The 25,285-nt window shown below is 42.1% G+C and overlaps 1 protein-coding gene across 4 annotated transcripts in view; it reads right to left on the reverse strand.

Annotated features, from left to right (window-relative positions):
• The window catches only part of ACSBG2 (acyl-CoA synthetase bubblegum family member 2), a 246,519-nt gene that overhangs the window by 89,921 nt on the left and 131,313 nt on the right, over positions 1-25,285 (reverse strand). For all 4 annotated transcript variants that reach the window (XM_030218100.1, XM_030218098.1, XM_030218101.1 and 1 more), the window contains 3 exons: positions 18,090-18,239; positions 13,960-14,136; positions 2,491-2,672 (listed from right to left, as the gene is read on the reverse strand). In XM_030218100.1, the coding sequence (XP_030073960.1) occupies positions 2,491-2,672; positions 13,960-14,136; positions 18,090-18,239 (509 nt within the window). The remainder of the gene's footprint in view (positions 1-2,490; positions 2,673-13,959; positions 14,137-18,089; positions 18,240-25,285) is intronic.

Genomic DNA, 25,285 nt, shown 5'->3' on the forward strand with positions numbered 1-25,285 from the left:
TATTGAGCTAATACAACAGTTTGGGATGTTTTCTGGCCTGAAAATCAATTTTGAAAAGTCGGAGGCAATGGCGCTTTCCTCTAACTGCGCGTGCAAAAAAATGCCAAATTTCCCCCTGTCCTGGTCGACAGGTCCCCTGAAATATTTAGGAGTCTATCTACACCTGAACTTGTCCACAGTTTACAGGAAAAATGTGGGTGATAAGCTTGAAACAATCCGAGGACTGTGCACCAGGTGGAAAGATTATCCCATTTCCTTTTTGGGTAGAGTGGCGCTGGTGAAAATGGTATTGTTCCCTAAGATACCATACCCACTACAGATGATGCCACTGTGGATAAAGAACAAAGATGAGAAAATGTTTTGGGGCGTGATTTCGTCCTTTGTATGGGGAAACTGGAGGGCTCGCATAGGCTATAATAAATTAGTACGAAACAGAACCCGAAGGTGGGGTACGGTTACCGGATCTTAGACTATACGTGGCGGCTATTTTACGCTGGGTCCATGAAATACATACAGGGGAACGGGTGTTTGCACCAGTGGGTTTATGGGAACAAGAAGCAGAACCAATGTCGATTTTCTCGGCCTTACACAGTACCGGACTTAAAACGTCGTTATCCCCACTCCTGCGACCGTTAAAAACAGCATGGCAATGGTGGAGGGGAAAGTGTGGGGGGGGGGGGGGGGGGGGGGGCGCGACGGGCGCTTCGCCCTTTTTGGAGATTCAGAATAACCCTAGATTCCCGGCGGGGCAAGGCACTACCTCTGCGTTTCATAAATCGGGACAGGGAGGCTGTAGATATATAGGGCAGCTGAGCGATGTGGGAGAAGGATTGTTTCAGACTTTCAAGTGGTGTCAGGTTCAGTGGAAGCTATCACATACTTTCTTCTTTTCGCATCTACAGCTACAGCATTACATGCAGTCTTTGAGAAGCACGGATGGGACATACCCAACATTCACTAGACTGGATCATAGCTTCTTGCAACTTCCCGCAGAACAGAATAGATTGTCCCACTGGTACAAAATCAGCATGGCTTGGAAACCGATGTCATTCTTTGCCCAGTTGGCACAACAATGGAGCTCTCTCATGGGGAAGGAGATATCAGAGAAAATGCTCGCCAGGTGTTTCTTTTTAGCTTTCAAAATCACCCCCAATGTAGGGCTTCATGAAATCCAATTCAAAATTCTACATATGGCATATGTCACTCGCAGCAGGGTTAAGGCATTGGGTCTTTGGGACTCGGATGACTGTGACAAGTGCCAAAGGGGCAAGGGCACTATAGTGCATCATTTTTTAGAATGTTGGGTGCTACGGGATTTCTGGAAGGGAGTCTTGGGAAGCTTGGAGGAGGCCCTTAAAGGTGAGACTAAATGGTCATACGAAACCCTCTTACTAGGGTCGGATGCTGAATTGGTAGCACAGGGGCTCTCTACACACCAATGCAAATTTGTTCTCCTGGCATTAGTGCTAGCAAAACGGGTCATATTAAATTGCTGGATAGACAAAAGCCCGCCACCACTAACTAAATGGCAAGCAGGGATGAATCAAATGGCGGATTGGGAAAGTGAGGGCCTAAAGGGACGTGGCAAGAAAGACACAGCATATATAGAATTGTGGAAGCTATGGCAAACACCACATCCATAAATCCTCACAGGTGGCACATCCAATAGCGGATCTCTCCCACTGTCTGGGTCGATAGAGTACAACTTGGCTGACAATCTAAACAGAAGCGCACCAGTTTAGGGAAGGGGGGGAGGAAGGGGGGAGGGTAGGGAGGGAGAAGGGGAGGGAGGTAGGTCATCTAGGACAGTTTAGGGGAAAAAAGAAAAAAAGGTAGAGGAATACATGTGCGGGTGACAAAGAATGTGAAGGTTAGTCCCAGCTGACACATCGCTGCTACTAATATTGTTTGTTATTACACGATGTGCATACTTCAAACAAGATGACACTCACCTTTTGGCGAACTTTGTCAATATGTAATATGTAATGGTTCTGATCCTTGCACTATGTGTTTCTCCACTCAAAAATATTTAAAAAAAAAAATAGTCAAGTCATAACTCTTCAATTAGCACAAAGTTATCTGTTAAATCAATTAACATCTCCACTTGCGTGGCTCTAGGATCCTGCCATCCATAGCAAAATCCCCTTACAGGTATGCAACTATGCATTCGTTATAACATTTTTATCCCTGAAACCCATAAGCTGTAATCCCATTTTCATACATGAAAAAGACCTATGCAGTTTTAAAGTTCACAAACTCTGATGCTATCCTTTATTTACGGGCCAAGTTTACTCTCGACTTCAATTTTGTTGAGGACCAGCATGGCAGCTAGAGTTCTTCTCCACAGGAGAAGCTGATTCTTCAATGTCTATCTTTATTAATATTTTACTGCTGTATTGAAGAATTTCTCCAAAAAGCAGTAAATAAATCTAGTACACACTGCAGTTTCAAGTTGTCAAATAAAAAAACAAAACAAAACAAACAACTTACCCATTCATCCTTTTCAAGTTTGTGTACAACCCAACATCTTTTGCCCAAGCTGCCACTTTCCTTCGGAGTGTAGATGATTTTGCTCCAACTGCTTTCATTCTTTCCTGCATCTTTTCCCACACTCTAGGGACACCCATAAAAGCTGTTGGCCTCACCTCCCTTAGGGTATTTACAAGAGAACCCTAAAAGAAATAGATCTTCCTCAATACCAATCCTCTTATTTATCCATTTATCCTAACCTTCAGGCCAATAAATGCATGCTCAGAGTACAAGTCTCCACAAACACCTGAAAAATGAAGTACAATGACACCAGTACTTTATCATATTGTACAGATTGCCTTTAATTAGGTGCTTCAGTAACTAAGATAAATTCCTACTTAGTCATAATGACAAGAGTAATTGTGATGTCAGAACAATTCAGTTTTCAAAGTTATAGGACACATTCACTGAATATACTTAGTAGATCATGGCATAAAAATTGAAAGGACTCATCTCATCTAGCCAGTATGGTAATTAGGCTACTGCATGCCTTCTTGAAAATTATGAGATATCAATAAAATCTGTTGGGCCAACTGAGCTCAAGGTTTTGTTTTGGGGTTTTTTTAAACATACACAATTTATATACACAATTTTATAATGTGCATTATGCCAAGAGATTTCACTAGAAAAACTTTGGTAAGGCAGTTTGTACATTGCAGTAGTTCTACCCCAAGGACAAGCTCAGTGACCCACTTTATTCTGGTACTAATAAAATCATAGTATACATAAAATTAAAATTAGATTAAATATGGCATTTCTAATAGGATGCCTTTCTGTTTGGGGGTTCTGGTAATTCCTGCTGTAGTTTCATGTTTTATTATGCTGTGGAACACACACCCACAAAGTGTCAGGTTCTCAAGTTCAGAGCCCGCGGGGCTGGGCTCTGGAGCAAACGTGAGCCCTTGGGCTGCTGACAAGGAGCGACAGCAGCAGGCAAAACCCACCAACCAACGCTGGGCAAGCACACCGACACCGGCAGGGACTGCAGGCACCCCCCAGCGAGCCGGAACACACGGACTGGAACACTGGACTGGAATTCCCCGGACTGGAGGACATAGGACTGGAACCCCCTAGACTGGAACACTGGACTGGAATCCCCCGGACTGGAGCACACCGGACTGGTCCACACAGCTTCACCTGCACTTAGCTACTAAGCCCCCCAGGAGTTGAGCTCCTGGGTTCGAGTAGCCGACAGGACTTACTGGATACCGGATGACACAGGGACCAGGACTGGAAACAGAAGTGCTCCTAAACCTAAACTGATCTACGTGCTCCCAAGCCCTAAACCAGCAGGAGTGTTCCTAACAGTAAACTGACAAAAGGACTTCCTAAGCCCTATACTAAACAGGAGCTCCTAAGCCCTGCTCAAGAAAGGGACTTCCTAAGCCCTAAACTAACAGAGCAGGGAACTAAACACAAAGCTAACACAGGTGCTACTAAGCACCAAGCTACAAGCAGAGCTCTACACTAACAAGCTAAACACAAAACTAACAAGCTACCTAAGCACTGCTCTAGCAAGCTAGAAACAAAACTAACACGGTGCTTCCTAAGCACTACTCTGGCAAGCAATCAGAAGAGCTCCTAGCACTAAAAGGGAAGACAGGGGAGCCACAAGGAAAAAGCAGGGAAGCTAACACATAAGCCAAGAGTGATTCTAAATCACCAAACCCCAACAGCAAAGACTGCAATGCTCCCAATAGCACAAACACCAGAAGTACTTCTAACAGCAAACTCTGCAGTGTTCCTAACACCACCAAACCCTGAAGTACTTCTATCAGCAACAGAGCTTCCAAAGCCCTACACACAGCAATGCTTCCAAAACCAAGAGGGAAAAGCAGTGGAACCAAAGGGAAAAGCAGGAAAGCTAAACACACAGTCACTAGTGCACACTGCACTAACATTAACCTGGCCCTTAGCAAAAGCAAGCAGGGAAACTAGACACAAAGTCAGAAGTGCACACTGCACCACTCTACCTAAAGCAAATACCACTGTTGCAAAGGCCCTAAAGGAAACAACACCACTTCCTTATCAAGGCCCTCCCTGATGATGACACACTCCCTAGACCTAGGCAAAAGCACACTGACCCAGAGAGGCCCAACCCACACCAATGCAACACCGTGAAGCACTTGAAGCCAGTACACCCAAAGAGAGGTAGAGCTAACTTAGTCCACCCACATAGCTGTAGTAAAGTGAAACAATTAACCCCATGCTGCTGGAAGCTGCCAGCACAGAGAGACAGAGCCAGCTCAGAAAGGACAGACAAAAGAAACAGAAGCCAGCTAAGAAGCTTACCCCCAGGAAAGAGGTAAGTTTGAGAGGGGTTATGACCACAATCATAACACAAAGTGTTGCATTAAGTGAAGCCTATTTTTAATTCAGGAAGTAGGTGAAAGCTTGCCTCTTCTCCCTAGCCTTTAATGGAAAAAGTAGTTAACTAGCTGGTTATATACACAAGAACTAACACCAGCTACATATACTGCAGCAGCAGACTTGCTTATCCACATCTACTCAAAGATCATTTTCAAGCATCTTTTCTGACTCCATGTGCAGTTTTTTTCTTCAGTCATCCTTATTTATCTAATTTCTATTGTTCTATCTTATATATACACCACCTCTTACACCCTATGCTGTCTAATGGATGCCTTTATAAATACATTCTGCTATAAAGTATATTTCAATATTTTTACTGCTGTAATTGTCTATTGCCTATGTCTGGTTTATTCTTTTTACAATGCCTTGGGCGAATTGCTTCACAAAGGTGATAAACAAATCCTAATAAATAAAAATGAAATGGTTCAATATTCAGCTGGAAGTGATGAGCATTTTTTTTTAATGCAGACTGCCACCATCTAAGTTAAACCTGGATACTTGATGCCAAACCACATCTAAGCACCAGCACTGAACATATAACTTCCAGGTATTACTGCAGGCCTGGATATTCAGTGATGTCTTAAATGTATATTTAAAAAAAAAAAAAAATCACACTGAACACCTAATAGCAGTCCCTAAATTTTCCTAGTTAGGTATTCAGGCATGACATTGAATATTAGCATTAACCATATAACTTCCAGGTATTACTGCAGGGCTGGATAGTTACGGCTAATATTCAATGCCATGCTGGGATGTGGCTGGTAGACAATATGCTGAAACGCCTTCAGAAAATGGAAGGAACCGTCTGAAAATAAGAAGCAGCATAAGGAGTGTCAAAGCAAATGCAAGGCACATATAAAGAAGGCCAAGAGGGAAATTGGAGGGTCATGGGATAGGAGGACATGTCCTATTGTGGATTAAAAACTGGTTGAAGGATAGGAAACAGTGGGGTTAAATGGGCAGTATTCACAATGGAGAAGGGTAGTTAGTGGGGTTCCTCAGGGGTCTGTGCTAGGACCTCTGCTTTTTAATATATTTATAAATGATTTAGAGATGGGAGTAACTAGCGAATTAATTAAATTTGCTGATGACACAAAGTTATTCAAAGTCGTTAACTCGCGACAGGATTGTGAAAATTTACAGAAGGACCTTACGAGACTGGGAGTCTGGGCGGCTAAATGGAAGATGGCGTTTAATGTAAGCCAGTGCAAGGTGATGCATGTGGGAAAAAAGAACCCAAATTGTAGCTACGTCACGCAAGGTTCCGCGTTAGGAGTTACGGACCAAGAAAGGGATCTTGGTGTCATTGTCGATAATACACTGAAACCTTCTGCTCAGTGTGCTGCTGCGGCTCGGAAAGCGAATAGAATGTTGGGTATTATTAGGAAAGGTATGGAAAACAGGTGTGAGGATGTTATAATGCCGTTGTATCGCTCTATGGTGCGACCGCACCTTCAGTATTGTGTTCAATTCTGGTCGCCGCATCTCAAAAAGATATAGTAGAATTGGAAAAGGTGCAGTGAAGGGCGACTAAAATGATAGCGGGGATGGGACGACTTCCCTATGAAGAAAGACTAAGGAGGCTAGGGCTTTTCAGCTTGGAGAAGAGACGGCTGAGGGGAGACATGATAGAGGTATATAAAATGATGAGTGGAGTGAACAGGTGGATGTGAAGCGTCTGTTCACGCTTTCCAAAAATACTAGGACTAGGGGGCATGCAATGAAACTACAGTGTAGTAAATTTAAAACAAATCGGAGAAAACATTTCTTCACCCAACGCATAATTAAACTCTGGAATTCGTTGCCGAAGAACGTGGTGAAGGCGGTTAGCTTAGCAGAGTTTAAAAAGGGGTTAGACGGTTTCCTAAAGGACAAGTCCATAAACCACTACTAAATGGACTTGGGAAAAATCCACAATTCCAGGAATAACATGTATAGAATGTTTGTACATTTGGGAAGCTCGCCAGGTGCCCTTGGCCTGGATTGGCCGCTGTCGTGGACAGGATGCTGGGCTCGATGGACCCTTGGTCTTTTCACCGTGTGGCATTACTTATGTACTTACTTATGTAATATTTAATTAAAAAAAAAAAGTGCTTACATGCATTGGTCAAATATTTATTTATTTAAAAGTAAACATTCTGCTTAGTCCACAATTCCTAGATGTTACTAAAATAACCAAATACTTAACATATAATAAACAATATAAAATAAAATAAATTCACTAGTCCTATATTCTATTTACCCATCCCCCCTTCCTGTTCCCATGCAAAACCACTACTAAATGGACTTGGGAAAAATCCACAATTCCAGGAATAACTTGTATAGAATGTTTGTACATTTGGGAAGCTCGCCAGGTGCCCTTGGCCTGGATTGGCCGCTGTCGTGGACAGGATGCTGGGCTCGATGGACCCTTGGGCCTTTCCCAGTGTGGCATTACTTATGTACTAGCAATAAAGGCCGCCCATCCTTGTCTACCAACTGCTTCTTAATTTGCCAACGTTGATCTTGGGACAACAAAATACCCGCTCCTTTGGATTTATTTTGAAGCTTATCAGAAGCCAAATACACCTCTGGGTACTTTGTATGGAAAAGTACTTTTCATGTCTAGGGAGTAAATGAGTCTCCTGAATAAAGAAGACATCAGCCTGCAATCATTGCGCTTCTCTAAATAACAGCTGGTGCTTAAAAGATATATTTGGGCCTTTGCTACTACTGCTACTTATTTCTAAAGCGCTACTAGACGTACGCAGCGCTGTACACTTGAACATGAAGAGACAGTCCCTGCTCGACAGAGCTTACAATCTAATTAGGACAGACAAACAGGACAAACAAGAGATAAGGGAATATTAAAGTGAGGATGATAAAATAAGGGTTCTGAACAAGTGAATAAGGGTTAGGAGTTAAAAGCAGCTTAGATTTGAAGACAGCCAGAGATGGAGCTTGACGTACCGGCTCAGGACGTTTATTCCAGGCATATGGTGCAGCAAGATAAAAGGAATGGAGTCTGTAGTTAGCAGTGGAGGAGAAGGGTGCAGATAAGAGATATTTACCCAGTGAACGGAGCTCCCAGGGAGGAATGTAGGGAGAGATGAGAGTGGAGAGGTACTGAGGAGCTGCAGAGTGAATGCACTTATAGGTCAATAAGAGGAGTTTGAACTGTATGCGGAAACGGATAGGAAGCCAGTGAAGTGACTTGAGGAGAGGGCTAATAATGGGGGAGGAGGAGAGGTTGGTTTAGGGGGAAAGATGAGAAGCTCAGTCTTGGTCATGTTTAGTTTCAGATGGCGCGGAGACATCCAAGCAGCCATGTCAGACAGGCAGGCTGATACTTTGGCCTGGATTCCTGCTGAGATTTCTGGTGTGGAGAGGTAGATCTGGGAGTCATCAGCGAAAAGATGAAACTGAAAACCATGGGATGAGATCAGAGTACCAAGGGAAGAAGTATAGATGGAGAAAAGAAGAGGTCCCAGGACAGATCTCCGAGGTACACCAACTGACAGTGGGATAGAAGTAGAGGAGGATCCACTAGAGTATACACTAAAGGTACGCTGGGAGAGATAAGAAGAAAACCAGGAAAGAACAGAGCCCTGAAATCCAAGTGAGGACAGAGGACAGTGTATCAAGGAGTAGGCTGTGATCTACAGTGTCAAAAGCAGCAGATAGATTGAGAAGGATGAGGATAGAAGAGAGACCTTTGGATCTGTTTCAGTAGAATGAAGGGGGCAAAAGCCAGATTGAAGTGGATCAAGTATAGCTTGAGATGAAAGAAAGTCAAGGCAATGGAGATGAACAGCACGTTCAAGTATCTTGGATAGGAAAGGGAGGAGGGAAATGGAGAGATAGTTGGAAGGACAGGTAGGGTCCAATGAAGGCTTTTTAAGGAGTGGTGGGACTACAGTATGTTTGAAGACATCAGGAACCGTCGCAGTGGACAGTGAAAGATTGAGGATATGACAGATAACACTATCTCTCCTACTGTCATCCCTTTTAAGTAGATGGGTGGGAATAGGATCAGAGGAACAGGTAATTAGTTTTGAGGAGGAAATAAGATGTGTAGTTTCCTCTTCAGTGATTTCAGAAAAGGAGACAGGGGTTGGAGGGTTGAGAGAATGGACTAAGGGAAGGAGAGGTGGAGGTGACCTGGTTGAGAATTCAAGTTTAATCTTGTGAACCTTATTCACGAAAGAACTCAGTCAGAGTCTGGGGGAAAAGTGAAGGGGGAGTTGGAGGTGAAGGCACTTTGAGGAGAGAGTTCAGTGTGGCAAAGAGACGTCGAGGGTTTGAGCCAAGAGAATTTGTCAACTGGATGTAATAGTCCTGTTTGGCAAGTAAAAGAGCAGACTGGAAGGAGGTCAGCAAGAATTTGAAATGTATGAAGTGAGCATGGGCATGGGATTTCAGCCAAAGGCGTTCAGCAGAGCAGGCACAGGAACATAGGTAGCGGATTCTAGAGGTCAGCCAAGACTGGGGTTTGGTACGTTTTACAGAACGAAGAAAGGGAGGAGCGAAAGTATTCAGAGCAGAGGAGAGAATAGTATTATAGGAAGAGACAGCCTCATTGACAGACTTGGATAACATAGTGGTAGAGAAGAGATTTGAAACACTGGAGGACAGAGTAGAAGGGTCAATAGCCTGAAGATTCCTAAATGTATTGGTTAAGATTGGACGGGACTGGGGAGGAGGGTGTTTAAGTGTGAAAGTTATCAGATGATGGTCAGAAAGGGGAAGAGTTGAGGCACAGAAAGGCAGCCAGTGGTAGAGCTGGGCACCTCTCAGCTGAGGAAAGGCTTACCAGGGGTTAGGCCAAAGCCAGAATTCCTCCCCCTGAGGGTCGCCTGATCTTAGCCAAAAAGTACCTGGAAACCCTGAGCACCTGGAATGAGGGCCCTGGGAAGATCGGGGTGGACCTGGGAGTCACCCCAGATACAGCTGTGAGGAAATGCAGAAGGGCTGCAAGTCCTCCACAGCACCTGGTGGGAGCGCTGGGCACCTAGAGTGGAGGCCCTGAGTGGATCGGAGTGGACCTGGGAGTCACCCCAGAAAAGGCTGTAAAGGATATGCAGATGAGCTGCAAGTCCTCCACAGCACCTGAAAGGCAGCCAGTGGTAGAGCCATTCAAAGACAGAAATTTTACAATCCCAGGGAAAATAAAGTGTAAACAACATATGAGATATTCTGGGCCGATTAGTATCCCTTTCAACCAAAAAAAAAAAAAAAAAAAAAAAAAGATACCCCTTTCCCAAATACCCCCTCCCCCAACACAATACGATAGTAACGCACCACTATTCAGGCGCTTCTCTATAGAGGAGAAGCGATATATTGGTTATATTGGATCTTAGAGCTCTTTATACAAATATACCCCAGTCTGAGGACGGTGAAGAATATTTTGGATTTAAGGTGAGAAATTGTAAGAGTTCCTACTGGATTGTTCCTGTGTTTTGCTCAACTAGTGTTGTCAGAATTACTTCAAATTTGAGGAATTTTCTTCAGGTGCACGGTACTGCAATAAGCACTGCTATAGCTCCTAGTCTAGCCAACTTATGTGTCTCAAGTTTTGAAACTATATAGTTATATTCATCCCATTGGCAAGCTCATATTAAATTGTGGCTTCAAATGATATTTTCTTGATATGGTCTTTTCATGAAAATTTACAGCAGTTTGTTATTTGGTTGAATGCATTGGACACCAATTTGCAGTTCAAGATGCAAATAGTCAAAAAAAATTTTCATTTTTGGATAGGGTAGTTTTTAAGAAGAATTGACATCTGAGGCAAGCCAATACTGCCACCTGCATCCACAAGGTGTTATATCCGAGATCCTTCTTAAACTCCTTCTGAAGGAATGCCAAAATTTGAGGCAGGGAGGAGTGAAAGGAAGAAATCACTCTCTCCACCTACCAAGCCTCAAAGACTCTTCACACTCTTGAGTAAGCTGAGGAAATAGACCGTTTCCTAGTCTGGAACAAAGTAGTGATAACCTCAAAATAGCTCTCTCCCCTCAACTTCGACTGCTCAAGAACAAGACTATAAGACCAAAGGAGGATGGATCCTCCATGGGAATAGGACCCTGTTCCAGTAGCCCGGTGTCACGCACCACCCACCCTAAGGTGTGGGCCAAGTGTCCGTGAATTCTCCAGCAACATGATAATCCAAAGTGAAAGTAAGTCCACAACTCCTGGGCCAAAAGTACAAAAACAAGAAGGTGACAGGTCAAAGCTGATACCTTAAATTGAAATCTTGCCTCCAATGATAACCAAAGCAAACAGAACAACAAAGGAGTAATATGATCATATTTGTCTGCTGCAAAAATAACTCTTGCTGCTACATTCTGTACTTGTAATATAGACTTCAGCAACTTTGTGTAACCAATATAAATAGAGTTACACATTGTTACAGCAGGTTCTGTTTGTATGATTATGCTTATGGTTATTGTATGTTTGATTGCTTAATAAAAAAGATTTAAACATAGAGTTACAATAGTCCAGTTTTGGCTAACTGACCGACATTTTGCCGGCTTGACTGCATATAGAAGCTCCACAGCCAGAATTCCGACTTTACTCTTCAATTAAGCTTTTCCTGCCATAACACAAGAGATACACCTGACCCCTGAAGCAGGCCTTTGTGCTGAAACACAGCCATGTCGGATCAATTTTTTGCTGTTTATATTAAAGACTTCTTGACATCCTCCATGATTTCACCTCACTTTTTTGTTCATCGTTCTATGCAGCTTTGTCAGATCTCATCTGCAGAGCTGCAACTTGCACACATTTGCAAAGAACTACCGTTTGGATGTCAGTACCAGACAAGCAGTAACTTTTGGTGCAGCTGTGATTAAAGCAGACATTACAAAATCCCACCCTTACCATAGGCGCCCGGTATAAGAGGCTTGGGGAGGCTAAGCCTCCCCAGCCACAGCAGGAAAGAGTTAGGCGGCGCCATGAGTCTCCCTGTTCCCTCCCCTTGTTTACTAACTGCCCCGTGCCATGATCTTTAATTTACCTGCGTCCCAGCGTCGGCCCGCCGCGTCATTTCAAAGCCCGCCCTGCTGGCTGTCTCTATTCTTCCCTCCGTTCGCGACGTGTTCGTTCGGCAGAGTCCCGCCCTGAGGAAATGATGTCAGAAGGCGGGACTCTGCCGAACGAATCACATCGCGAACGAAGGGAAGAATAGAGACAGGCAGCAGGGCGGGCTTTGAAATGACGCGGCGGCTGACGCTGGGACGCAGGTAAATTAAAGATGGCGCGGGGCAGATAGTAAACGAGGGGAGGGGAAGGGGAGAGGAGAATCGCGCTGGCGCTGGATAGGCATGGAGGGCAGGGGAGAGGAGGGTTTCTGGAATGGGTGGATAGAGGGGATGGCAGGGGAGAGAGGAGGGTTGCTGGAATGGGTGGATAGAGGGGATGGCAGGGGAAAGAGGAGGGTTGCTGGAATGGGTGGATAGAGGAGGGTTGCTGGACATGGGTGGAGGGGAGGTCAGGGGAGAGGAGATTTGCTGGACATGGGTGGGTGGCTAGAGGGGAGAGGAGGGTTGCTGGACATGGGTGGGTAGAGGGGAGGGCAGGGAACAGAGAGGAGGGTTGCTGGACATGGATGGCGAGACGGGAAGACAGGAAGGAGATGCACATGAATGAAGGGGAGAAATTATGGACATGCATGGAGGGGAGGGAAGACAGAGGAAGGAGATCAGATGAGGGAAAAGGGGGAAAACCTGCACATCGAAGGAGAAAATAGGCAGAAGCTGGATCTACTGGACAGTCAAGTCTGCAGAGGACCCAGCTTTTACTTACGGATGTAAGGCAAGAAATGAAGAAGAAAGGCAGAAAGTAAAGAAATAAATGGAAAGGAAGCCCTGGAACCGGAGTTAAGAGAACAGATAGCAGCAGAAATCGGATACTTGGCCAGCATGATCACAAAAACAAAGTCACCAGACAACAAAGGTAGAAAAGATTATTTTATTTTCATTATAGTGTTTGGAATATGTCCACTTTGAGAATCAGGTGCTCAACATTAAATGTTTATATTTATTTACTTATTTATGGCATTTTATCCCACATTAAACATGAATTAGGGTGTTTTGTGGCTCTACATGAGAATTGTGATATTATGATCCCTTGTTTCATATTGTTGACGGTCTGCATTTTCCGTATGGGGGGTATATTGGTGTATTAGGTTCTGCCCAGTGTAATATTTATGATACAGTAAGGTTCTGAGAGTGTTTTTGCACAAAGTTGTGCATAGTGTTTTGCAGTTGAGTGATTGTGGTTAGTATATGCTTTGAGCAACCACTTTATTCTTTGACATATGATACATAGCTAATATCTAAATTTAATAAAAGGTATTGTGACTTATTTTTATTCATTTATTTTTTCTGTGTGTTATCAGACAATTATGGATTTAAGCTCCACCCCTGGCCCCACCCCTAACCCCGCCCCCTTTAGCCTCCCCAAACAGTTGGGCCACCGACCGCCTATGACCCTTACTAATGACTATCTTGATACATCCCATTGGGCTGCAGTTTTCCTAAGCAGCAGAATTGCTAAGTGAAAGATACAGTGAGGAAAAGTTCAACTGAACTGAAGCTACAAATCACATTTAGCTGCCTTCTAAGAAGTTGACTGAATCAACAAGCAGCAAACACTCCCAGACAGGAATATGCCTAGTAAAGAAATCTTCATCAGTTTCAGTCTAACGAAAACAAAAACTGGGAAGGATGCCAGAGGTACTGGGCATTTTTTCACAGACACGAATGGGGAAAACCCATTTAGTATAGTTGGTTATCAATGGAATTATCCTTCATTTGGAAAGGATGATTGAAAAAGCAAATTTGAAAAATTGTTTAGTGAGCTGTAAATGGAATTGGATTAAAGCAAATGTTTGGTAAGCTGTTGCTAGGCAAAGATCCAAATTCAAAAATTCTATACTGAAGAACTTTGTCTGGGCATCATGTAACACATCACATGACTCATAATCCAATGAAGACACTTACTACATCCTCTTACAAAAGACTGAGAATGCTCTTTAAAAGATTGTAATACATCATACAAATTATATGTTGATTTTACCTTGAGTGCATCAGGTTGAGCAAAGTATGTTGCGCCTCCAAACCTTATCGGTAACCAAATATCAATCATCTGAGCTGCAACGTGGCTGAGGGGAAGGTAACTGACCACAGTTTCCTGCAGGTCTGTTGCTTCTCTTAGTCGCACGTTCTTCCCTGCTACTAATGCCGTCCATGTTATCTAACAAAACAAGGAAACAATATATTAAACAATATTTCAATGACATTACAAATTGTAATTTTAGAATTGTTTTTGTTCTGCAATGTTGAAATGCTGAGTGTTCACAATTTTCAATGGTGGCAAAATTCATGCCATACTTAACTGGAGTGAGTTCTCCATAAAGTGACCTTCACATATCTGTTTAAAATGTGATAAGCCTACAGTTGTCTCTAAAATTTGTTTTGTATGCTAAATTTCTATTCCAAGTTATCCTGGAAAAAAAATCTGACAGTGTCATCTATATGGTTCAATCACCCAAATAGGTTGGTCCCATGTTTTAGGTTAAGTGCCAAGTCACCATAGTGATTAGAAATTTTCTCCTGATGCTCAGGTATTTGGATCTTTTTCCGCTGCTACTGCCGGAACAGGAGCCACTCCTCCCTGAATTGCACAGATTTCAGAGTTTGAGCTGTGTAGTGCATGAACTCCCCATAAGACTGGGACATTACCCATTGCACCTCACAGCTCAAACATGATGAGATCTATGCAGTGCAGAAAAGAGGAAGGAGAAATTAGGTCTTAACTGATAAATTCTCTTTCCATTAGTCCTTCCCACTATTCCAGAACCTGTGGGATAGTTGCGGCCACCAACCAGCAGATGAAGACAGATAACTGAAAACTGAACTGAGACATATCCCTCTTGGCATCCAGTCCAGCTCCTCCGTATTTATGTAGACAGGCAGTAAGGAGAAACTAAGAATAAATACTAACAAGATGAGCAAACATGTGTGGACCTCACTCATCTCTGGACAATTTGTAGAGAATGAGAGAGATGCAGGAAGCATCGTTAAGGTGTCATTACTTGACTTATTACTTCGCACCGATTAGATGACTCAAATTTCGGGCGGGGCTCTGAAAAAGTGAGAAGGACTACTGGAAAAGAAGTCATCAGATAAGAATTTCTTACTTCATTACATAGCGTCCCACTATTCTAGAATCTGTGGGATGTTCAAAAGCAACCCCTAGAGTGGGTGGGATCCTGACACAGTCGCCCTGAGGACCAAAGCCCCAAAACCAGTTTCCTAAGCACACTACAACATCCACCTTGTAGTGCTTGGTAAAGGTATGCAGTACCAACCATGTCACCACCTTACAAATATCCAACAAACCATCTCTGTAATACAACAGGTTTATTCTTTGGAAATTTGGGAGGTTTTTTTTTTTTTTATCCAACAGACTCAATGGAGCTTCAAGTAAATAAGGTGGTTCAGAAAGCTTTTTTCCTTATGAGTAAATTACACTGTATTGAAAATATTTCAGGGAACATCTGTTTTGGTTGCTGGTTCAGGCTTTATTGCCTAGTTGTTTGGACTATTGCAATGTTTATCTGAGCAGTTTCCAGTTACTGTTAAAGTTACAGATGATTTAGAACACAGAACAGAGATAGATCTTCTCTTTGAAACGGTCTAATTGGCTTTCAGCATATTATGCCAAAGTTCATTGGTTGCCAGTATCTGCTAGAATTTTATTTTAATTTTTTTGCTTAATGTATAAGGTCTCTTTTGGCATAGCATCTTTTTATCTGATACAGTGTTTTGTTTTGTCAAACTTAGCAAGGCCTTCTCAATCTGTAAATTTATTTTCCTTTCCTTCCATGAAGAGTAAAGTAAGAAGTAAATGTATTGATTCACTGTTTTATCATCAGGCAGCTAAGTTAGGTAGAAACATTTCTTCATTGTATTTACAGGCATCAGAAAATTTTAGACAGTCGCTTAAAACAAGTTTCAAAAATACAGTAGGAATTGTTAGTTTATCTGGTTGTGTTATTGATTTGTAATTGTAATTCCTGGATTGTCCAGCTTCTTTGTATGGAACCTGCATTGAACTGCGAGGTATTGTGGGCTACAAAAATACAGTGTTATGTTAAAGGTGAGAAGGAATTTGACAGATTAGTGAGGCAAATTTTTCCTGGATAAATCTATGCCCATGTATATACTCAGTAATTTTGTTCTTCATAATAGTCTATCATTTTGCCCAGCAACATCAGAAGATTGTATCTAACGGGGGGGGGGGGGGGGCTCGATGCTGGCCCAGTAAGACTCACATGTGGAGTCTGGCAAGAGATACTACATAGACTGTTGCCTTCATGTGGCCATATTTTGTAGTGTTTGAAGCTTCTTTAAATTAACCTGAGTAATTCCTGTGTATACATTTGCATAATCCAACCTAGAAATTACAAGTGCATGAATTAATGTATGCAATGTACCCTCATCCAATGAGATGAGGTACGAGTTGATAACTAAGAGCAGAGTTCATCATCTCTCTCTAAAGGCACACTTATCCAGCCAAGTTTAAAGGATTAAGATACTCTGTGTATACAAAATCTATATCATACATATTCATTGCAGTAATCCTAGAACTAGTCTGGATAGGTGTGCCTCTAGTTCACTTGGTGTATTCTGGTTCTTGGGGGATAATTGGCAGCCCTGGGCTAGGTAGACAAATTAATCCTCAATAATCAAGGTTATATCAAGCATAGGAGCTGGTTCTGTGGGTGCTTGAGCACCCCCAATATTGAGAAAATTCTCTGTATGTGTTCAGGAAGGGGTTATTTCCACTGGGCTTAGCACCCTCAATAAAAGTTGGCTTCTATGATATCAAGCACTGGAAGGGCCACCATACCACCATCAGGATGACATTTCTATGACTACAAATTCTGATAGGGCTTTGCTGGAGAGATGCAAGAAACTCAGGAGTGACACGGCTATATGTTCACACCATCTTTGACCTTCAGTTTTATCTCAGATGTGAAGTGCATACCTTAAAGGCTTTCCATTTACTTGGTATTAGGAAAGCAAGGATTTAAAAAAATCATCATTTTGATATTTCCTCCAACATTATCTAAGATTAAAGAAATGTCTTTGGTAAATGCTTATGTGCTGTTCAAGTTTGAACCAAAAAGATGGCCATAAAACACTAGGGAAATATCAGAAAATCATTCACTTGAGTTGGGCAGCGATGAGTGTTTATGGCCAATGTTCAATTCCAGAGCTTCTCTTTTGCTGTCCAGACTGGTTGGTACTGCTACCATTAAGGCAGGATGTACAGACCACTGGTGGTGTGGAGAATAAGAGTGGCACATCCTAGCTGGAACCAGAGTGTGTACACATACTGAGTTCAGCAGAGAATTGTGCCCTATAGATTCTGGTCAAGGACCATCACTGCAATGGCCAAACTAGGGAAATTTACTAAAAAAAGGGTCCTCTTCTGCATTATAGTCTGGTCCAAGGCATAGCAAGCACCAGTTGTGAGGGTCAGTCACAGATTTGGCCTTGCCATGCAGAGAACACTTCGTAAAGCCACTGGGAGTTTTAAGGGAAATTGGGGCAAAAACAGTTGCAGCGAACTCAAATAACAATGTTTTCCTGATTTTTTTTTTAACAGAAAACCCCAATCGAGAGCTCAGGTCTAAGGGGGCTGGAGGAGCTGTGCCTAGAAGAAAGAAAACTTTAAAAGGGCTGGCAGAACTAAAGAGAAACTAATTAAGGAGGGAAAGGGAGGAAAAAGAGAAGGTCCCAAATGTACCTACAGAAAAAAAAAAACCCACAGAAGAAAAGGCACAAGGAAAAAAGAAAGCCATGCTGAGGAGGGTAGTGTCCGTGCTGAGCGCCATTAGATGGCATCACCCACATGTGGTAAATGCAGTCCTGCTTGTCCTCAGGGAAAAAAAAAAGGGTCAGTATCCCCCCCCCCCCCCCCCCCCCCCAAAGCTATAAGGAAAGAGAATTATTTGGGGGTTACTTTAATTGCCTTTGTTGAGATACAGAAAATACAGGCAAGAGATTTTTTTTTTTTGGGGGGGGGGGGGGGGGGGAGGGTTGTTTCTTTGATATATGTTTTTGCTTCTGTATAAAAGTTATTGACCAAGTTTGACAAAAGGAAAAAAAAAAGGAGAGAAAAATAATCTCACTTACGTTGTCTTGGCTGAGCATAACTCCCTTTGGTTGTCCAGTAGTTCCTGAGGTATAGATTAGTGTACAGCATTGGTTGGGCTTTTGAGAGGCAATGATCTCATCAAGTTGCGAATCTGGTATATCCTTCCCCAGTTGTATGAATTCAGCCCACTGAAGTCAAAAGTACAGTACAGTCAACACTGGTTACCTTTGGTCTGTATGCACAAGTGTGAAGATGCAAAAATGTACAAGACTTAAAATACTCACACACAGACATTACACTACAGATCACTTTATGTCAGTGGTTCCCAAACTTGATCCTGGAGGCACCCCAGCCAGTCAGGTTTTCAGAACACCCACAATGATTATTCAGAAGAGATGTGCATGCAGTGGAAGCAGTGCATGCAAATCTCTCTCATGAATTTTCATTATGGATATCTTGAAAACCTGACTGGCTGGGGTGCCTCCAGGACCCGGTTTGGGAACCGCTGCCTTACATAATACAGGGCCTAGCTGGTTGGTACAGGCAGAAAATGTTTCGTTTACTTTCTCTTATTTTGTATCGTGCCACAGTTTCATAATTATGCACTAAATTAAACAGTAAGTGTGCACATACACTACTACAAAAATGCACAACCCTAGTCAATATAACCCACTCAGATAGAAGTAAATATGAAAATTTTACTTATTAGTTCTTTATGCTCCAACATCATACGATTCAAGCTTTTATCTGAATTACAGCGCTCACTCCCATGTAAATCCTCAGACCAGGTGATTTGAATTTAGTGATGGATCCCACTCAGGATTGCTCATGAAGTGTTACAAATCTCAGAGAGGGTTCAACTGCTCAGAACATGCTTCATCACAGACTTGAGATTGGCAGATCCTTGGCGCTTGCCACACCCCTCCGAGAGGGACTATACACATTTGTCCAGGACCCATGGCATTTTCTCCCACCTAGATTATATACTTGTGAGTCATAATTTTTCTTTTGCTATACAGAATACAGAGGTGGGCCCAGGCGAGATCTCAGACCACTCCCCGGTATGGGTTGACGTAGGATCTTACTCGGGGATGGGGGGGACTCGGAGGGGTTGTAGGAGCTGTCCATCTTACTTGGCACAGAACACTGATTTTATCAAATACCTAGGAACTAGGTGGGATGTATTTGTGCAAACTAATGGCCAACATGAAACACAACCTTTGCTATTTTAGAACCTGCAAAGGAAGTTCTTAGGTGGGACATGATTGCCTATGTAAGTCGTTGTAAAAAGAAAATGGCATCGAGCATCTAGAAAAGTGGTTGTAGAGCACTAAGCGCCATTATATTTCTCACCCTTCTCCACAAAATAAAGAAACATGGGTCTCCATCGCAATCACTCTAAACATTCTTATTCACGAACAAATAAAAGCCTCCTGTACAGGAAATATCACTTCCATAAATTTGGGAATAGGTCTGGTCGTTTCTTGGCACATATCGTAAATTCCTGGGGGGGGGGGGGGGGGGGCTCGCGAGCAGTGCCAGCATTGAGAGACTCACAGGGGGTCCTTACATCACAGCCTGACTGCACAGCTCAAATTTTCGAACATCATTTTAGGACAATATATGCTGCAGCACCGAGCCCTTCACAACACGACATTATTTCCTTTTTAGATGGGGCAAATCTTCCTAGCCTGGTGCCGGAGGAGGCCTTAAAAGCTCCACTTCATGCGAGTTACAGCAAGCCATCAAAGCACTGAAACCATTTGCGGCTCCTGGAGCTAATGGGTTTACAGGAGAATTTTATAAAGCTCAACAAATTTATTTGATGGCTTATTTTAAGGAAGTGGTAGCCTCCAGTGCCTTTCCCATTCATAACACGGCACTAATCACTCTTATACCAAAGCCTAATAATATAGGCCTATCTCATTAATTAACAAGGACATTAAACTTCTAGCCAAAATATTAGCAAATAGGCTGGTGGATTATCTACCCAACTTGATAAGCCAGAGTCGGGTGGGGTTTGTCAAGGGAGGCAATCTGTTCTAAATGCGCAACAAGCCCTCCTGGCGATGTGCATCGCAGAACATACCTGCTCTAGCAATTAGTTTAGATGCGGAAAAAGCTTTTGATACAGAGTTGTGGCCTCACTTATTTGCGGTATTGCAGCGGGTGGGTATTCAAGCATGGTATCCTGCTGCTATTCAAGTGCTATATCAAAAACCAAGAGCCCAACTTTTAGTGAATGGGGAACGCACTACTGTGTTTCCTATTTTCCGGGGCATGAGGCACGGTTGTCCCCCGTCTCCACTCTTATTTAGCCTGTCTCTGGAACCATTAATTAGAACTCTTAATGCAGATGAGCACATTTTGTGGGTCACTTTAAAGGATTATCAGATAAAAACTATGGAATTTGCGAGGAACTATTGCTAGTCCTCATTGACCCGAAGAATTCCTTACCTCAACTCATAAGTGCTATCTCCTCCTTTGGCTTCATTTCAAGGTTTGCACTTAATCTCATTAAGTCCAAAGCGATGCCTATCACAGCCCAGACCCATAAGGGTTGGAGGGGCCCTGAAATGTTTAGGTATCTATCTACCTCATAATTTGAAATTATTGCATTTGTTAAATGTCTGGTCCCTACTGATAGTTACATGAGTAACTTGGGGGGGGGGGGGGGGCTTTCCGCTGTCACTCTGGGGGCGAGTTCGTCTTTTTAACATGTGTCTGGCACCCCAGTGGATTTATTTATTCCAAAATGTTACCACTTCTCTTAACTCAGCAGGACAAAAGACAATTGAAGTAAACATCCCAGATTATCTTTTAAGATCCTGCAGACACTGACAGCTCTTGGGGGATTAGGTTTTCTTAATCTGCATTATTTTAATGTGGTCAATGGCATGACACACAAATGACTGGTTTCACTCCACTTCACACTTTTCCATCTCCAGTGTGGAAATCCAGCTCATAGCTCCCATTCATTTCAGTATTCTCCATACAGGGGGAGAAGTTCCCCCAGGAACCTTTCAACTTTATCCATTTTTGTGAATTTACAGAAAGATATGGCATTAGCTCTGTAGACACCACCGTTTTTCGGGCACCACAACTCCTTTTTTGTCAATTTGTGGGAACCCTGCTTTTTTACCAGCTCACCTTTACAAGTGGTTTTTCATTTTCAGGTTTTAACAGAACACCGCATGAAGCTTTTTTCTGACCTACAACAAGAGTATTCCATTTCACCTTTGGATTTTTATGCTTATCAATTGAAGCATTATGTAGCTTCCTTGAGCTGGGCAGATTTGACGGAAGACGTACAAGACACGTTACAGGAGGCGCTTACCTTGGGTTCTCAGCAACATGTGCCTCTGAGGTTTTATTATAAATTTCTTCAAGATACAGCAGAGGAAGTGAATTAAGCGGCTCTTGCATCTGCCTGGTCTGGAGACAGTAACTCTGACCTCTAGCCGCTTGAGGTCCTTCTTACAGCTGATCCCTAAAATTGCGGACAATATGCAGCATAGGGAAACTCTTTATAAGTTTGGAATGCGCTTATTTATATCTCCCCACAGAGCTCGATATGCAGGTTACACCACAATAGGAAGTTGAGCAAAATGCAAGAGCCCAGGAGCGACATTGGCACACATGTTCTGGACCTGCCCTCAAGTTTGTTGTTTCTGGACTACAGTATTTACGTTTATTCAAGAGCTCTAGAACTGCCTATCTTCCCATAGTCCTTTATTACTCTTTGCTGATTACCCCCTGGGTTCAAGGCCTTTCTACATCGAGCTATATTGTTTGCTCTCGTCCATTCTTTTTTCCTGGATGGATACTGCTGGCCCTCACTTTTCATTCTGGAGGTCCTCTATGATAGCACACAAGTGAGTAGAGCAAATAGGTTTTTGTGATTTGTCTCATGCCACTGGTAAACGTTTTCAAAATACATGGGAGCCTTTATGCGGCACTTTGACAGCAAGAGCACAAAGTTACTTTAACATGTCATTGTGCTCTATATCCCTGGAATGTGACAACCATCAGAATGATACTACTGTATTCAGACTTCTTTGATTCCGAGGGTGGTAGGTGGGTGGGGGTAACTTTAGAAACTCTGTCAACAGTTAAGATGGTTATGGGTTGATTATTTGTACTATTGGTTTTCAATAAATATGATTGAAACATAAAATCATAACAGTTTGAAGCTTGTGCAGATGGGATTCAACAGAACTCACAGGACAGGGATGGGACGGGGACAAACTTTGTCTCCATGTCATTCTCTAGTCTTCACGTCTAAAAGGCAAACTTCCTTTTAACTCTTTTGCAATGTTGCTCACAAATATGTTAAACAGAATCAACTTTTTGAAAGAGTGAGAAGATGATTCAATTTACCCATTCTACTCCACTCAGGATCTTGTAGATCTCAATTATAACCCCCCCCCCCCTCCCCCCCCACACACACACTGTCTTTTTCAAGCTGAAGAGACCTAACCTCTTTAGCCTTTCCTCATATGGGAGGAGTTCTATTCCCTTTATCATTTTGGTCACTCTTCTTTGAACCTTTTCAAATTCATTTATATCTTTTTTGAGATACGGTGACCAGAAATTAATGTAATACTTAAGGTGAGGTCATGCCATTGAGCCATACAGAACCATTATAATATTCTTGGTCTTATTTACCATCCCTTTCCTAATAACTCTTAGAATCCTATTGGCTTTTTGGCCACCACTGCACACTGGGCAGAAGATTTCAGCGTATTGTCTACAATGACACCTCGATCTTTTTCTTGAGTGCTAATAGTTTAATATTCTTGATAGACCACCCTTTTTAAACAATCCAGCGTGGTTCACAAATCAAATAAAAAAGAGCTCCAGTCATGATAGAAAAGAGCATGCACAAAGACCAAATACACAGATACCCTTCCACAGATCAGAAATACATTCTTACTCCTACAAGCTTCCTGACGCTGCATCTATACCCGCTATCAGGACTAAATGCCTCTAAAAAATTAAGTTTTTAATTTAACCTTGAACTGCTGATAGGATTCCTCCATCAGCAGGTCTAAAGGTAGACCCCAGCATCGGGTAACTATGATTTGGATTATTCTTCCCAATGTGCATCATTTTGCATTTGTCCACATTAAATTTCATCTGCCATTTGGATGCCTGGTCTTCCTGCAATTTTTCACAGTCCGCATGTGTGTTGACAACTTTTGAATATATTTGCATCATCGGCAAATTTAATCACCTCACTTGTCATTCAGATTTCCAAATCATTTATAAATATGTTAAACAGCACCATCACAGTACAGATTCCTGTGACACTCTATTATTCACCCTCCTCCATTGAGAAAAATGGCAAATTAACCCTACCCTCTTCTATCCAAAAACAAATTCCTAATCCACAGAAAGACACTGTCTCCTATCCCATTACTTTTTAATTTTCTCAGGAGTCTCCCTTGAGACTCTGAAAATCTAGATATACTACATCAACTGGCTCACCTTTATCCACAAGTTTATTCACGTCTTCAAAGAAATTAAGCAAATTGGTGAGGAAAGACTTCCCCTTTACTGAACCCATGCTGACTCTGGTCCATTAAACAATGTTTGTCTATGAGTTCTGTATTTTGCCCGGAACTAGTCAGGTTTACTAGTCTGTAATTTCCCAGATCAACCTGGAACCCTTTTTAAAAAGGGTTTTATTAAAACTTGACACACTGCCTAGCTATCAGATCAAGGCAGTTTACAATCAAACTCCATTTAATATAATATCAAAAAGAAAAGAACTCCATATAATATAATGTTCTTCAATGGTTCAAGGGCTTTCACACCTCTAGATTTTACTAAGTAAAACAATCAGGCCTCATCTCAGCTCCCTAGTTCCCTAACTGTGGAGAGCCACAAGGCTCTCCTCTCTCCCCCATCCTGTTTAATATAATGACTGCACCTCCAGGTTATCTACTTGAATCAAACTGTTTCAACTATTTCATGTATGCAGATGATGTTACACTCTATGTCAAAGAAATCTTAACCAACATAAAATCAGGCCTAGACCTAATGGAATCATGGGCAAACAATTTCAAATTGAAACTTAACAGAGAGAAAACCAAACTCTTAATACTAACAAACCCTCACAAACCAATTACTTCTTTTACTTATCCACTGGAGCATAATTTGAAAATCCTGGGAATAATAACTGATCAACATCTCTCATTTGAACCATAAGTATCCAAATTAGTATCTAATGTATTCAAATCATTAAGATTAAGAGCTTATTTACAAAACACAATTTTCAGATCATTAACTCAATCAAAATTTGATTACTGCAATGCGATCTATGCAGGACTTAAGACCTTACTAATTAGAAATTTACAAACTGTTCAAAACACAGCAGCTCATCTTGTGCTTAAAGCTACCCGAGTACTCCAAAGTGACTCCGCTTCTACTCAAACTACACTGGCTACCTATAAGTTCATGCATTATTTTCAAATCATGTGCATTTACCCACCAAATAATTTATGGTTCATCCCCATCTTACATGAAAAATCTTATAGAGCTATCAACACACAATGCTAAAAAAATCATCCAGAGACTTTCTTGTATTACACTTCCCTCAATGTAATAAAATCAAATACAAAACTATCCACAATGCTGGATTTTCATACCAAAGTACAACCAGATGGAACTCTTTGCCCAAACAACTCCGTCAAACTGAAGACTCTCATATTTCGTAAACTATTGAAAACTCACTTTAAAATTGACCTCTAACAATAAAAATAAACCTCTAACTAAACTTGAAACAACTGTCCATATTCACGTTGTATCCTATGTATTGCAAACATGTTATATGATCAGGATTTCATGTTATGCTGTTATTAGTAATTCTGTGTTTTATATTATAGAATTATATATACAGTGGTGGAAATAAGTATTTGATCCCTTGCTGATTTTGTAAGTTTGCCCACTGACAAAGACATGAGCAGCCCATAATTGAAGGGTAGGTTATTGGTAACAATGAGAGATAGCACATCACAAATTAAATCCGGAAAATCACATTGTGGAAAGTATATGAATTTATTTGCATTCTGCAGAGGGAAATAAGTATTTGATCCCCCACCAACCAGTAAGAGATCTGGCCCCTACAGACCAGGTAGATGCTCCAAATCAACTCGTTACCTGCATGACAGACAGCTGTCGGCAATGGTCATCTGTATGAAAGACACCTGTCCACAGACTCAGTGAATCA

Source organism: Microcaecilia unicolor, chromosome 11 (assembly GCF_901765095.1).
Source record: "Microcaecilia unicolor chromosome 11, aMicUni1.1, whole genome shotgun sequence".
Taxonomy (NCBI): domain Eukaryota; kingdom Metazoa; phylum Chordata; class Amphibia; order Gymnophiona; family Siphonopidae; genus Microcaecilia; species Microcaecilia unicolor.